Source organism: Phlebotomus papatasi, chromosome 2 (assembly GCF_024763615.1).
Source record: "Phlebotomus papatasi isolate M1 chromosome 2, Ppap_2.1, whole genome shotgun sequence".
Classification (NCBI taxonomy): Eukaryota; Metazoa; Arthropoda; class Insecta; order Diptera; family Psychodidae; genus Phlebotomus; species Phlebotomus papatasi.
In genome coordinates this window covers 109,909,906-109,925,740 of record NC_077223.1, presented here as the reverse complement: position 1 = coordinate 109,925,740, position 15,835 = coordinate 109,909,906, and the positions used below count along the sequence as shown (strand labels likewise).

Sequence of the window (15,835 nt, the reverse complement as noted above, 5' to 3'; positions counted from 1 at the left end):
CAGGGCAACAAAAGCAGGAAGTGTGCCGTATAGGATTTACGAATTTCGCAATGAAATGAAAATGTCAGATTTGTTTCAGGTTACCTTAAGGGACCGTTCGTACAAGTCTTTTAAGGATATACATCTAGCCTACCTAGGATTAATAAAGCTTACAAACCTCCATATGTATATGCTCTCAATTCTTTCGGTGTTCGTCAGGGGGGTATTGCTCTTTCAAATTAAAAGAATCTGGTTTTTCTAAAGCTTTCAACCCTTGGTATGGGTCTTCTTCAGTGGATCAATTTAGAAACTTTTAAGTATTTGAAAAACGTCTAACGTCTGACTAATTTTATGCATCGCCACATTCACTCTAACTCTTTCCCGGTGATTCTCACTGTTTTATTAATTTTAAACTATTTTATTTGATTTTTAATTTTTGGTACTCTCCGTGTTGATCTTTCACTGTCGCTTTGTCTACTGAATTCTACTGAATATTTTATTTTATTCACATTTATTTTGAAAATACTCACTAATAAAATAAATTTTAATTATTAACTAAATAACAAATTTTTGTTTTATTTTCAATTTTTTTTACTCAAATCTCCATAAACGTTAAATAATAATTAAGTGATGTAAATTGCGTAAAATATCACAAAACCGATTTACAACGGATTTAAACCGATTCATAAATTACTCAAAATATCGTCAGAAATAGGTTAAGAGTAATAAAATTGATTTTTGGATAAAAATTAGTTACAGGTTATGAACCGGGTCGCGGGCCAATTGGGAGTATTTCAGACTTGTCAGAAATTGCAAGACCTTTCCCGAGCCCAAACATGATTCCATTCGGTATATAAATGCGCTCTCTAGAGTTTTTTTTTAACCTTTGACCTTGAAAAAACGTTATTAGGAATAATTCAACGGTATTTTCGTATAAGGACGAAATGTATGCCTGGATAATCTCTAATAGTCTCTACACACTAGGAGCAATTTCTTTAAAAAATGCCTTTTTAAAGAAAATTCCCAATATCCTTGTAGGTCAGAATTTAAAAAAAACGTCAGAATTTAAAAGAACGTTTAAAGCGTCAGAATTTTAAAAAAGGCAATTTCTTGATTTCAATATTTATATCCTCAAAAAGGGTCCCGGTCTAAATCCCGAACGCCAAAACCCCGAAAGCCAAAATCCCGAATTCCTAAAAGTGTCATAGCTACTTCCACGATTGCAACTGCGCTCGCCTGAGGCAAAGGGAATTTTTTTTTCCCTTGGGATATTATTCTACATATTATCATTCATATAATTTTATCAATTTCAGAATTTTGAATTTTCGGGATTTTGGCGTTCGGGGATTTTGGCTGTCTCTGCCTCAAAAGTCTACGCGATCAGCTTTAAAGCCAAGGAACTTAAAATATTGTTCTATTTAAGTAGGGTAAAGTGGTACAAGTTGGACAGTGGTACAAGTTGGACAATGGTACAATTTCGACAGGGCTTTTTGTCTTGATAAATTTTGTACTGTATTTATCAAGAAAAAAGCCATGTCCAACTTGTACCGGCGAATTGTCTAACTTGTAACACTATTTCCAACTTATATCACTTTACCCTACTAAGTTCTTTTTTACATTTTTTCACGTTTTTTTAAACATATTCATAGTGTTTTCTGCCAACATTCTGTAATGTGGATATATTTATTGGTGGGGTCATCATCATACAAACCCCAAGCCTCAATCCTTAAAGGGTAAGAAGAGCGAACAATGTAATGGAAATTCTACGCTTAGAGTTCCTAAACGCTCCATACAAAAAATGAATTCTTGGTGACCGGGCCAAAAGAAACCCGAATATCCCGCTACCTTATTATAACCGCAGTAATTTAATACATTGCCTTTACTTTTTTTGTTGTTTAACAATAAAATAATAAAATAAAAAAAACATAAAATTAAAAAATAATAAAACAAAAAATAAATAAAATAAAATAATAAAATAAAACAATAAAAAAATAACAATAAAATAAAATAATAAAATAAAATAAAACAAAAAAATAAACAGTTGTATAACAATTAATTATTTACCAAATGTATGAAAACGAGACAATCTGAGTAATACAAGGTAAGACCCGATTTTTTACATTACTATTTCTATTTTTATTAAAAGATCGTTTTATCGGGGTTTGTAAGTCAATTTTTAAGGACTGATTTTTAGGATGTAAACCTAAATCTTTATGAAAGAGTAATGACAAAATCAAAAATTCTACCTCGAAAGAAACCATAGATATAAGGCATATTCAACCCTAAAACGAAACCAAGAATTTTACAAACTTCATTTCCCAAAGTTTAATCAAATAAAACTTCAAAATTTTATTAAACACAATGAGATTTTATTTTGTGTGTCGAAGAATCACAAAGAAAAGACACAGAAATTGCATAATGGAATAATAATTTTTTGCATCATTTTTTAGCGATAATCTTAATAAAAAAAGACTAATAATACCATTTTGTACGTTTTTCTTTTGACTAGCTTTTGGTGTCGTGTGTCCACTGAGTTTTTACCTCTTCTGCCCTTTAAAGCTAGATTTCTATACCATGAGTAACATAGGAGACATGGTTCCCGGGGATAGGCCAATTCCTGCAGCTTTTTTTTAAGTATAGCCTATAGCCCAAGAGCCTAGTTTTAAATTTAAATAAAAATCAAAAAAATACATCGAGAGATACATCACATGGTGGAATGGCATATTCGACAAAACTTAAGAGAAAAACTTAAATAAGGAGGGACTTTGCGGGGGACGATTCTTCTAAACATGCAAGACATTGCTGCCTAATACAAGATCTACAAAGTACACATAGTAGTCTCTGATTTATCTCTCTAACTATTAAATTCTATGCTGTTGTCATTTGGTTGAAGCACGCTACTTTGATAAAGAGAGTTGGTGAGTGTCAAAAGGAAGAGGACGTTGCCTTTGGTTCGAGAGCCTCAATCTGCGGCAAAGTTCAGGTCAAAGCCAGGTATATCGGATTTTTCCTTGCAAAAAGTGCTAGATCTCTCAAGTTTACTGGTGCTTTCCTTTAGGATTTTATCCTCACTCTGGTCCCCAATTGATTTTTCCTTCTCAACTGCTTTTGTCGGCTTCTTGCTTGGTTTCTTTTTGTCCTCATTCTTCTTCTGGCCACTGTCTCTGGTTGAGATCCTTGGAGTTCTCCTTGATGGTGTTGAACTCTTTGATTCCTTTGAGTCCTCTCCTTGACCCTGCAACTTCTCCTGCTGCGCTTTCTTTCTGTTCAATATCTGCCTGGACCTCTCGGAGAGGAAGCTCTTCCTAACCGGAGGATTGGTTGTTGGCATTGTTGACAGAGGGATCTTACTACCGCTCTTGGGTCGGTTCTTAGCGTTGTTGGTGACTGTTGAAGCAATCGAGGGGAAGTCACTGAAGGAACTCTGAACGGATTTGGTATTGCAGCGTTTTAGGGATTCCTGTGACTTGTGGCTGCTTTTGACTGAATCCGCCAAGGAATCAATAGAAAGATTCGTTCCTGACGAATCCTTCTTCGTATGCGGTTTCGAGAAATCCTGACTACCTTCCACTTTAACCGGCTTCAGCCTCTTGGGATAGGCGTTGACATTACTTAAACGATTGAAAACGTTGTTGGGATTGCTTGAAGCTACTTTGCTATTCTTGCTCAAGTTTCCTTTGGATTTAGCTGGATTGTCCTTACGATTCTTAGCCTCTTCTTCCCTAACCTTTGGCTTCGACAGATCTCTATTAGCCTGGACACTCTTGTCCACTTTGTTTGAGATATGGTGCTCAACTAGAGCATATGCATGATTGATTATCTGATTGTGAGGTCTGTAGCTTCCTGAATTAGCGACTATTGGTGGGACAATGTGACGTCCGGAGGAATGCGCCTGAATGGCCAGTCTAATCTGATGCAGACTCTGGTTACGGTTGTGATAACTCGGAGATTGGCTATGCAAATCCCGATTTATTGGACGAGATCTCCTCTCTGAGGAATCTGGAATCCTCGATAGCTTCTGGATCTTCTTCTTCAACTCAATGTCCATCCTCTGCCACATGTTGGTCCTCATGGCCTTGGCGCACTGCCTCACTAAGCACTGCTCAACAGATGTCAGGATCGCTGCCACGAGATGAATGAAGTCACTGCTCCAGTCCACGGAATCTCTTCCTGCATCCACATCCCTCTTCTCAGTGAGCACTATATTGAGCCTTGTGACTCTCTGGTAGGTCCTGCAGGCCTGTTCTGGACTCAAAGTGGCAGCAGTTCGAAGTAGGAAGGTCTCAAGACGTCCTATATCGCTGCTGCGGTCATGGCCCAGAGAAAGGAATGAATCACTGGCCAGAAGGGATGAGAAGTGTTCAGAAACATAAATGGCAGCGGCATCCAGAATATTCCTGATTGTGTGATCAATATGGAGGGCCCAACGACAGGGAGCAAGGACAGATAGCAGGTCCTCGCTTTCAAGATACAAGTTTAAGACATTCTCGCTTGTCTGGAAATTTAAGAAGTTAATTTTAGACACAGACTAACAAAGATTCCTAGAAATATTTTAGAATAGAACAAGAATAATCCAGAACTATTCTAATAAAGATTCTGACTGAAAATTTGTAAGCAGAACTAGAAATTAAGAAATACTAAGTAGGTTTAACAGCTTTTCGTCAGTTTTAGAAAAAAATACAAAATGCGATGATGCTTTTGTAATTGAAATCTACAATCCCTATGACTTAAGCCGAGAGACGGCTTAACGTAATTGTAATCAAAATAATAAATAGACTATAGGGTGAAAGGAACGTCTATTGACACTTTAAGAACTCGTGTCAGCACTTATTGACACCCCAAGAAGCAATTTTTTCTCAATATGGTCTTGTAGAATTCCCCAAGTAAGGCATTATAGAACCAAAAATCTTTTTATTTGCTTATAACGCTCCTGATTCCATCACTGAGATTACTATAAGTAAAGTGGCGCACTATTAAGGATCTTAAGAGCTTCTATAGAAATTTCAACAGAAAATTCTCACTTTAAGTCTTTTAAAAGTGCACTAAAAGACTTGTTTAATACTTGGTTCTATAAGGCAGCTATTTTGCTTCTTGGGACCCTACTCTACCATTTGGGATATGAAATTTGAACATCTCTGTTTATAGTAAAAGGTATATTACAGAAAAAACGTTATATTACTTATATTTTACTAGATACATGAAATAATTTTCAACATTTTGACAAAAGTGTCAATAGGGGTTCCCTGTCGAACAGACGTTCCTCCAACCCTATTCCAATCTGTTTCCCATTAAGCCGCCTATCGGCTTAAGCCGTAAGTCTGTCTAGGGCATAAGTCTCTTTAAAACTACTGGTGTCAATCCCTGGTCTTTCCCTTCCTCTTTGATGGTCTTAGCTAAACCCCTTTAAAACGGTATGTTAATAAACATAAGAAACGTTTTTAAGTGAAAAAAAAATTAATTCAACATCCTGATAAAATCTTATATTTAATTAAATTTTTCTCTAAAAAGAACTTGAAAGATGAACAAACTAGTAATTTAGTTTCCTTATTTGAAACTAACGGATAGCAGTTATTCCAATCAAAATCAATTAAAATTAATAATCTGGAAATTTTAAATTTACTATTTAAATTTTATATTCAAACAATATAACTTTTAATATATATTACCTATTGTCTATTAAACATGAAAAAGTTTTGAATAATAAAAAATGTTAAAGGTTAAAAACCTTGAAATACGAAACATTGATTACCGATCTTGGTTTCGGCTTTTGAATTATACTGACCTAGGAAGAAGTGATTTTGTTGAGATTTCTTTGTCAAGGGTAACAATAAAAGAAATCTTGAGGATAGGAATTAGTTTAAAATAAATTGTAGTATTAAGAATTAGACTGAGATCTTTATCATTAATCCCGTGTATTCCATATTAAAACCATGTTTTGAAGGTAAGAATTGGACTTACAATGTGATTGATGATTTGCTGCTGAAGCCTCATTCGCAGATCAGATGACAGATTGCTAAAAGCCCTGGTACTCCAGATCTTCATGTAGTACTTACAGCACCACTTGAGGCACTTCCTATACAGATCATCCAGTCCATGGGTCAGAGCCACCGGGAGCACTTTGAGTACTCCATCGATGCAGCTAGAGCAGGGTTTGTGGAAGTTGTGGCAGTAGTTGGTCTTCAAAGCATAAGCTGTGATCTCTCTGAGTCCTTCCAGTCCCAGTAGATCTGCCAAAGCTGCCAATTCCATCAAGCTGATACCCTCTGGAGGGTGAGTAGCTCCTGAATAGATGTGGCAGAGAGCAAAGTGAACAGCTTCATAGGAATATCCTGGGAGGGGAATGGTATTGCCAGCTGTAGCAATCCAATCTCCAGCTAAGATTGCCGCGAAATACTGGCATCGAGAGCGGAGGATGCACTTGTGGGCACCGATCTTGCGACCGTCGATGTCTATCATGACGTCAGTGCCAAGTTCCTGTAGGAAGAGCTTCAGCAAGTCCTCCCCGAGGCGACGAGGCTGACGACTGGACAGTGTAGATTCGTCTACGGATTCTACAAAAAATATCTTATTTGATCAATCCTTAATTGATACAGAATGTTTGGTTTTTCACCTAATCCTGAACGACTGTAAGTCGTACTAGTGGCGCTTGATTCTCCAGACATGTCCGAGATGAACAGGTCATGAATCTCAGAGATTGTCTCCTCGCCAACATTATTCGGGAGACTGTGACTGAAAACTGAAATGAAATGTATCAAATATTATAAATTAAATATCAAGCTTGAGACTTGAGCTTATAGTCCACTATAACGGCGTTATCACACTTGCACATTAAAATTTTAATGTGATTTACATTAATTGTCGCTTGTGAGCGTCCAAATATGTTATTTTTGTCTTTGAGTCACTTAAGATTTGGGGTTTTTCTATTTGTTGATAAAGAAGTGGACTTGGCCTGCAAAAATAAGTTTAAATTTACCTAAAGCATAAATATTTTTCACATTAAAAAATTAAAGAGAAAATCGCATTAATTTTTCGCATTAATGCTATAAATCAATTTATATCAAATATTGCGGACCAAGTCTATCTTTTTATCAACAAATAGATTGAATTTTAAATATAAAATAATTCAAACACACAAATTACACATTTGGACTCTCACCAGCGACAATTAATTTTAATCACATTAAAATTTTAATGTGCAAGTGTGATAACGCCGTAAAACTTTCAGAAAAAAATCTTTGAATTTGTTTATTAGATAATGCAGTACGAAATCGATATTTCAGATTAATCGTTCTGTTTAGTTCAATTGTAAGCAATCAGAGTGGCTTCTTTGAAATGATATAAGGGTAGCCAAATGCCAAAGTCCCCAGTGTGTTCTCTGAAAAAAATGTATGGTTCCCCGAGTTCCCCGTGAGTTTCCAGAAAAGATGAATGGGTACCTTTGGAGTCCCTGAATTCGTCAGATTCCATGAAAAATATACATATGAGTACCCCAGCGTCACAGAAAAAATGAATAGTTTCTCCGCATTCCCCAAATTCCTCGAATTCCCTGAAGAATGTATGGGTTCTCCGGCGTCCCTTAAAAATGAATAGGTTCTTCTCATTCCCCAAATTCCTCGAATTCCCTGAAGAATGTATGGGTTCCCCGGCGTCCCTTAAAAATGAATAGGTTCTTCGAATTCCTTAAATTCCCTGAATTTCCTGAAGAACGGGTCTCCCGTCATCCCAGAAAAATGAATAGGTTCCCCTCATTCCCGAAATTCCCTGAAGAATGTAAATCGTATAAAAATGAATAGATTCCCTGCATTCCCTAAATAACCCGAATTCTCTGAAGAATGTATGCGTATATCAGCGTCACTGAAAAATGAATAGGTTCTCCACATTCCCTAAATTCCCCAAATTCCCTGGAAAATGTATCGGTTCCCTAGGTTCCTCGTGGGTTCCCCATGGTGCCTCGATCAGATTGGCTAGAGTTTTCTGAAACAAGTTACCCCTTTATGACAAGAAATAATGGGGAGGTAATAATCAGATAATCAGTCGGTAATAAACTATTAAAACGATGTTTATTCGATATTGAAGTCTTGGTATCTTAACTTTAGAAATATTTTAAATTCATTTATTTATCACAAGAAAACTAGAAGAAAAGGGAATGTTTGTAAAAGTTAGCAAACTGATTTGTACCATGAAAATCCACTGAGAAAAATTCGGAAAAGTTAAAATAATATTCCGGAAATGACCCTGCAGTATTTATCCGAAATCGGTGTAAATATTACCCTTTTTAGGTGTATTGGGGGTTAAAGTTAACCTTTTTCATGTTAATTTTACCCTTATAAAGGTGTAAAATTAACATAAAAAATGTTGATATATTTTTACATCTAAAAAAATGTTAATGTTATGAGGAAAAAAGTTAATCGCACCCTCTTTTTTTCTAAGTGTCGAAACAAATAAAGCAAAACCAATTTAGAGTATACAAACTGAATTTATCGAATTATTTGGATGCATTATGAAATATCTGTGAGTAGAATCTTAACTATCAACTTCGTAACTTGTCTATAAGATGAAATGTTTATCTTTATCCATTGGGAAAATGTATGCCAAATTCTTTTTCCAATTCTGGATGCCATCCAAAAACGAATCAGAGAGAATTTTACTGATTTATTGCTTATGTCTGCCCCTAACACCCTCAGTAATGACTGTGTTTAAGTAGCAATATCTGTGGTCTCTGTCCTACCTGAATTGAGATGAGGGAAGAGTCGACTGAGACTCCGGGAATTCTCGAAGGATGACGCCAAATTGATCCGATTGGTAAATTCTGTGGATTTGGATAGGTTCCAAATGCACTTTTCGTACGACTTCACTCGTTTGTGTTGTGACTGTTTCAAGTGGAATGACTTTGTGGGCTTATCGAGATCAGATAGTCTCACGAATCCTCCTGGATCTCCTCCAGTTTCAGCCACAGTGTCCAGGAGCTTTCTCTGTTTCTCGATGGTCGCCCTTAGGGATTCCATTGTGTGAGGTCTTTCTGCCTTCTCCGAGGAGATCTTGACGCATTTCCCTGACTTTCCGGTAGTTTCCTGATCATCTGTTGAACAGCCAGAAGTCTCTCCGTTCTGCAGGGTATTGTCCTCAACATCTGTTGCAATCGACGTTAGAGAAAGTGTGTTAGAGAGTTTCCCGCCTTCTGGAGGCATCACATAAGTCCCATCGTTCTTCTCCATCTTTGCCTGGAGATTCTCCTCAGAAGTCATAGATTTATCCCTTTCAGAGATCGATGACTCTTTATTCGATGCCGTAAAGTCATTGGAAGTGCAGGAGGAACTCGATAGGATGGGAATACTTTCGAAGATATTCATGATGCACTTGTTGGATTCCACTGATGGTCTTTCTGCTGCTGATGGACACTTTTCTGCCTCCTTGGACTGAGCTAGAGTCTTGGTGAGACGTGACTTGACCGGAGCCTTCTTGGGCACTGGCTTCTTCTCGCCAAAGTCAATGAACATTGAAAAGATATTTTTACTGCTGCCGCTCTTTGAAGGTCCCATGTCAGGTAGAGAGGTAGGTTCCTTTACCTCGTCGTTCTCTAGTGGAATGTAGAATCCTGTGAGCCAGACAGAGAGGACAAGACATTAAGGAATGCAAATATTTCGGGCATTAGAGGTCAAATAGTTTATTTCAAGAAAGCCATAGTTCAGGTACATGTTGTTCATCTGAATAGTAAATTGTTGCCTGAGAGGTGGCCTTCTAATAGTTTCAGATATTTTAGTCTTCAAATTTATATTAAAATCAGGCTTAAACTTCGATAAAGTGTTTATTTCATCTTCCTGGTTAAGAAATAGTAAACTATATTAAAAACTCAAAAAAATAAGAAGGTCATTGACTTTATGGTTTAGACTGAAATTGTTACCAGTTTTGAAGTGACCCCTTTCTTTTGTTTAGATATTGATCAAACTGGAGTATTGATAAAACCGATAAAGCTATTGATTGAATGGTATAGAGCAGGTTCAAATTTCTGTTAAGTAATCTTTCGATCTTAGTAAGATTTTAAATAAATACACTTGATTCCTGATCAACCAATTGGGAAGCTACATTGTGATAAAGCTCAATTCCATTTCACAAAAAAGTCCACCTATTTCAAAGGTGCCTGACTTTTCCCTATTACATAATTTAAAGAGGTGGGGAGCCTGGGGCAAAAAGTCACAAATCGAAAATTTCAATATTCAATATCTTACAAGAGGAAAAAGATAGCGGCTTAAATTTTTTTCCATTTAGATAGACTCCATAGACCTTTTTCGATGTTGTATGTTTCTTAGAATTCGAACAAGGAATATAGAAAACAATAAAAATATAGAAATTTTTAGCGCTATTTTTGAAATATTTTTCTTGAATAAGATATCAATTATTACCTACTTATTATTCAAAATTTATACACTGGTTATTATTTCTTAAATCATTTGGATTTTTCAAATACGAAGCCGCTATCTATTTTAGAATTTTACAAAGATTCTTTTCTCAAGAAATCTTTTTTATTGAAAACGACCACTTAGGGTAAAAAGTAACAAGAGGTATGGACCAAAAAGTAATAATACCGGATTTGCAGTCTCTTGTGTGTGTGTTTTTTTTTAAATAGCTTGAAAAGCGTTTTTATCGTTCAGATAAAAAAAAAACGCTGTTTTATAAAGGTATAAAAGAATAAATTTCCTATGAAAATATATTATCTAGATTCTTTTTGTTTAATTTACAGAAGCCCATAACAAAGCAATTGAAAGTGATAATATCCAATGTCTGATACTATTTGCCCCAGCATTTTTGAGAAGGGTCACAATTTTTTTTTTTTTAGAAAACAGCTCGATAAATGTATTTTCTTACAAAATAGAAGAAAATGACTTTCATAAGTCTCCCGTATCAAATTAAATTTGTTTTGAATAGTCATAATGGCATATCCTTTTCCGAAACGTTCTAAGCTCAATGAACCGCTGCAAGTACTAAATTATCCAATTTTAAAACTAGAAAATGTCAACTAATTTGGCAATAATCCAAATGGGATTTTAGGTGTAAGCTAAACTATACCTTATACTATATACCTTATATACTAAAGGATTCTGTATGACTCAAGCTACAAAAGAATTAAAATAAAAAAAAACTAGCCCTGAAAAAACCTAAAAGATCTAAAATAAAAAAAACAACTAAGTATTGTAAAAAATGTATTAAAAGATTTGGAAAATAATCTTAAACGAAGCAACGAAGCCTTAAAATCTGTACCACAACTTCTTAATTTTCCATTTTCCAAGAATATAATATTACTTTTACTTATTTTTTATCTACTCAATTAATAAAAATTGTTTTATTTATACTGATTAAATTTAATTTTGACTGATCATTTTTACCAAAATACAGCTCAATTTTTTGTGGATTTTTATTTGTCTTTCCCTGTTTAAAGTTACCCCCGCCTCCCCTATTTTCTTAACACTTTATTATTTTCAGCACAAAGAATATTTGCAATCTTAGGAAGACTTCAGCTTACGAAACACCTCAAAAGAATTATGTCTGTCTTTTGGGCAATTCACTGTATCAGGTAAGAAGTGATTAAAAACTAATCACCCCAACTGATAAAACAGTTCATAAATGATTTGTTCCATTTTGGAGTCTTTAATTGTGATAAGCCGATAAAATCCCCTTGTAAAATCTCCTTAATCTTCGTTTATTTTCTTGGTATTTATCTCTCAATTGCTCATCGAAAAGTGATTAAATTCAATAAATTTGTTAATAAAAAATAACTTTATAAACGATAAAATAATACAGATAATTTTTTTTCAGTGTACGCAGAACTATGTAGCTGTAAATTCAACAGGGTGACCCAAATAAAGCGTTTTTGAACCATCCTGAAGAGATATCTTTCTAAGAATTTTTTTCAGAAAGTTAATCCTGGTCAAAAGGGAATCCTACCTGTAGATTTTTTCATCGGTGTATCGCAGGTCACAACAATTGGTGCACTCTTGCACTTTAGTGAGTCTGTGTCCAGGGATTCTGATGTGATGATGTCAGGTTCAATGGATTTGGGGGACAAGGACATGTCAATCACCCAGGAAGCCTGTTTGACCGTGGCATGTTTGAGGAGATCAGGCTTGGAGGATGATGCAAAGTCCTCCTGACTCACTCCTCCGGACAAAATTGGACACATCTCCGTGCGTCTCCTGGAATGGGGACTACTGAAGACTTTTGGGGAGAAGTCATCAGCAGAAATCCCACCAGAGATGATGGGAGGAGATGTTGAACCTTTGCGGGAGGGAGTTTCATCCGAATCCGCGTGGTTTTGGTCACTTTTGGCAGCTGAGGTTGATGTGCTGCCCATGGAATTCTCACTTAGAGCCTCATCCACGAGGACTGGATCCACAAAGTGACCAGAATATTGACGGATCGCACTTTTAAACACCACACTGCCCTGTTTCTTCTCACACTCCTTCTTCTCCGGATTCTGGACATCCCTTGGGGGATTATCTGAACTGAAGAGATCCAGTCCTGAAGGAAGTTTAGGATCTTCCGTAGAAAACTGGTCTTTGATATCAAATGGTTTGGAGGCAAAAGCCAGTTCAGTGTCATCCAGGAGAGTGGAGGCATCTATGAAGCAGGCAGATACTGGATTTCTGGCAGTTTCTGCCTCTGCCTTCTCATCTGTTTGGTGATCTAGGACATGTCGGCAGGTGTCCTGCAGCGACAATGGCTGCTTAATTAACGAACTAGCACTGGCATTGTGACTCCTTGAGGGCGTTGGAAAGATCTCCCATGAGCCACTTTCCGAGGACACAGAAGATGTCTCCAGGGTCACAATTTCCTCATTCTGTCGCTGCTTCTCTTCCTTAGACGACGACTTGGACGTCTTTCGGTCATCTTCTCTCATCAGACGCCGTGACTCACTGTTCGAGCTATCGCTCATCTGGCCAAAATCCGTTTTTGCAAAAAAATTCTTTAATCCAAATGCGGTGTGAGTCCAATTAGAGAAAATCGATACTCGGCCAGATTTTACACATCCTACCTTCTTTCTTCAATCTTTAGCACTTCACTACCAAATTCCTAACTTTTTTACATTATTGCTCTTGAGTGCTAGAGCCAGAGACACTGAAAAAATCTTTACTGCGAAATTCCACAAAGACAATTGGACAGGGGCCAAGGCGTTTTTTTTCTGTCTTCAGTGGATCCAACCACAAAAGATTCCTCCAAATATTTTTATATTAAAATACAATTGCGATGAGAGGCGCCTCTCTCGCACTTAGTCGTCTCTCTTTCGCACTTCTACATATATTTTGCTATATATACACATAATTTCTGACATCTGCCTCAACCATGTAGTGGTATCAATACTGTGATACTGGGCTGATTGCTCGAAACTTTCGAAATTACCATTTTATAGAACGTTATTTCAAATTTCCCGCCATCTGGCGCCATTTTTAGCTGGAATCATCATTTGATTTTAGGAAAATTTAGGAAAAATTTAGGTAATACCAAATATTTTTTTTAGCATTGTAGAAACTCGGCAGAAAAGGAGTACATTCTCTTAATTATGCTTCAATAAGTAACAACAATTTATTTAGAGAGTTTAGTGAAATATTACTACTTCAAGAGAACAGTACTCGATAGAATTTCATTGATTAAATTCCGCTATATAAATTATTATGATTATAATTGAGTTGTTCAAGTACAACAAATTTTATGCCATATTTTTGTAAAATTGAACTTATTTTTGTAGTAAAGTTTAGTGTTCTATCATAAAAAAATCAATATTGAACAATTTTAATAGTCGAGCAATAATGTAAATCACCAGAAAATATGAACTCAGAATCACAGAGTGATAACTCCGCGAAGAACCTCAAGAAAATTATGAAGCACTGTTTTGTAGAAGTCTTTAAAATGTCTTTTAAGACACAGAAGACAGAATTGTAGTACTAATCGAATACTTCCTAAGTTCCTTAATTAATCCGCTATATTAGAAATATTTCTTCAGTAAGTTCTATGTATCATATTTCCTGAAAAAATAAGAGTAGAGGAGATCGGGGATACCCAGCTAGGGGCAGAGGGTGGCAGCTGCCCCCCCTAGAGGCAAAAAGTAAAAAAACAAAGACAAACAAGAAATAAAAATACAAATTTTGTCAAGAAAAAATAAAGTTTGATCACGAAAAAAGGGATGGCAAAGCGTCCCAGCTTTGCGGAATGCTCGAACTTACGAGATAGAGCTCTCCGTGAATTAGTTTTTTGCATGATCTTTTGGTGCTTAGTGGTCTACTAGAGGTCAAATTGATTCATACATCACAAAAGCATTTATAAATAAAAAAATCAGTACTTAAACGATTCATTACAGATGAAGACAGATGCAGTCGGATTCGAAATTACAATACTTTTCCAAAAAAAAAACCAAATTTAACCGAACCGGTTGAAAAATCGGACCTCCAGGTTGGTTCACCTTTGACCTTCAATAATTCAAAATGGCGAATTTTCCGGTCATAGGGGAATGTAGGCATGGTTCGCACAGTGTGAACCTTCAAACAATGCGAATTTTCTCTTTGTTTGCAAAGAGCTGACTTACCATTTTTCATATCGTTTCATGAACTTAATAATGATCTATCTTATGGCTAAGAAATGACGAACTAGCTCTTTGCAAACAAAGAGAAAATTTGCGTTGTTTGAAGCGTTATGCGCAAAAATTTGCGTTATGCCTACACTCCCCTAAGTATGTTAGGGCGAAATGTTCGCCTGGACTAGCTCTAAAATATATCCGAAAATCATTGAGAAAGCTTAGTCCAATTTTGAGGGAGAAAAGGGGGAAAACACCTAGAGATATTGTTTTTTTTTATTGGGGGTCATCGAAGACCGGAAGTCGATATCTCTAACCGTTTAAGCTCCAAAACGGTGATAAGTTGAAAATTATTACGATTATATTCGAGTTAAAAATCAATCCTAAAAGTGTTTCAAAAAATTTCTTCTTTTAAATTCAGGTATTTAGAGATACCTGAAGTGTAGAAAGTGTTAATTTATTTTTAAATATCTTCTGAAGTACTGGAAATTGTGTAGGGGAAACTGGGTAACCACGGAATATGGGATAGTATTGAACACTAATTTTTATTTATAAATAAACTGCTTGAACTATCTTAACCATTTCTTCAGTGGACAAGTATCCCTGCAATGTCTATAAATTCTTGTAGGTCATGTTCTCTGCAGTCTAATATCTGATCAAAAAAATCTCAGAGTTTGATGCTACCCCGTATTCGGTGGTGCCCCAATTTTCCCTATAGCATTTTACAGATTTTCTCTAATATCTGTAATTTTTTTTTTGCCTACACGTTCTTATGCAACTATATATATATATATTTTTTAATTTTTAAAATAACCAAATATTTATAAATCCATAGGGGAGACTGGGGCAAAAAGTCACAAAACGGATATTATATCTTTTTACAAACTACTCGAACGCCTCAGAAATTTCTAATTAGCGCAGTTTTATAGGTAATTTACCGCTCTACAACTTTGTATAAGTAATTTTCCTCTATTTTGTAAGGAAATACATTTATCGAGCCGTTTTATAAAACGTAATTTTGTGACCAATCTCAAAAATTTCGGGGGAAATAGTATCCAGGCATTGAATGTTATCACATTTTGTTTCGCTTTGTTGCGGGATTTCGTAAATTAAAAAAAATCCTAGATGACATATTTTCATAGGAAATTTATTCATCTGCACCTTTGTAAAACACCGTTTTCTTTGACACAAGGCATTGATGTTTCTTTTTACCGCCGGACATCAGAAATGGTTTCGGTTTTTCTTAATTTTTGATCCATACATTTTGTTACTTTTTACCCCAAGTGGTCATTCTTA

At 35.8% G+C, this 15,835-nt stretch overlaps 1 protein-coding gene across 2 annotated transcripts; it reads right to left on the bottom strand.

The window, feature by feature from the left end:
* Positions 1-2,326: 2,326 nt before the first annotated feature.
* Positions 2,327-13,263, bottom strand: LOC129800792 (BTB/POZ domain-containing protein 8). 2 transcript variants are annotated; one of them, XM_055845432.1, is made up of 6 exons: positions 13,007-13,263; positions 11,920-12,937; positions 8,708-9,574; positions 6,590-6,715; positions 5,938-6,530; positions 2,327-4,474 (listed from the first exon to the last, which is right to left on the bottom strand). In XM_055845432.1, exons 2-6 carry the CDS (start codon positions 12,905-12,907, stop codon positions 2,942-2,944), a joined length of 4,107 nt encoding a protein of 1,368 aa, XP_055701407.1. In that variant the 5' UTR covers positions 12,908-12,937; positions 13,007-13,263; the 3' UTR covers positions 2,327-2,941. The 2 variants fall into 2 exon arrangements, with proteins under 2 accessions (XP_055701407.1, XP_055701408.1); XM_055845433.1 differs by having other exon boundaries at positions 11,920-12,907.
* Between the last annotated feature and the right edge of the window lie 2,572 nt (positions 13,264-15,835).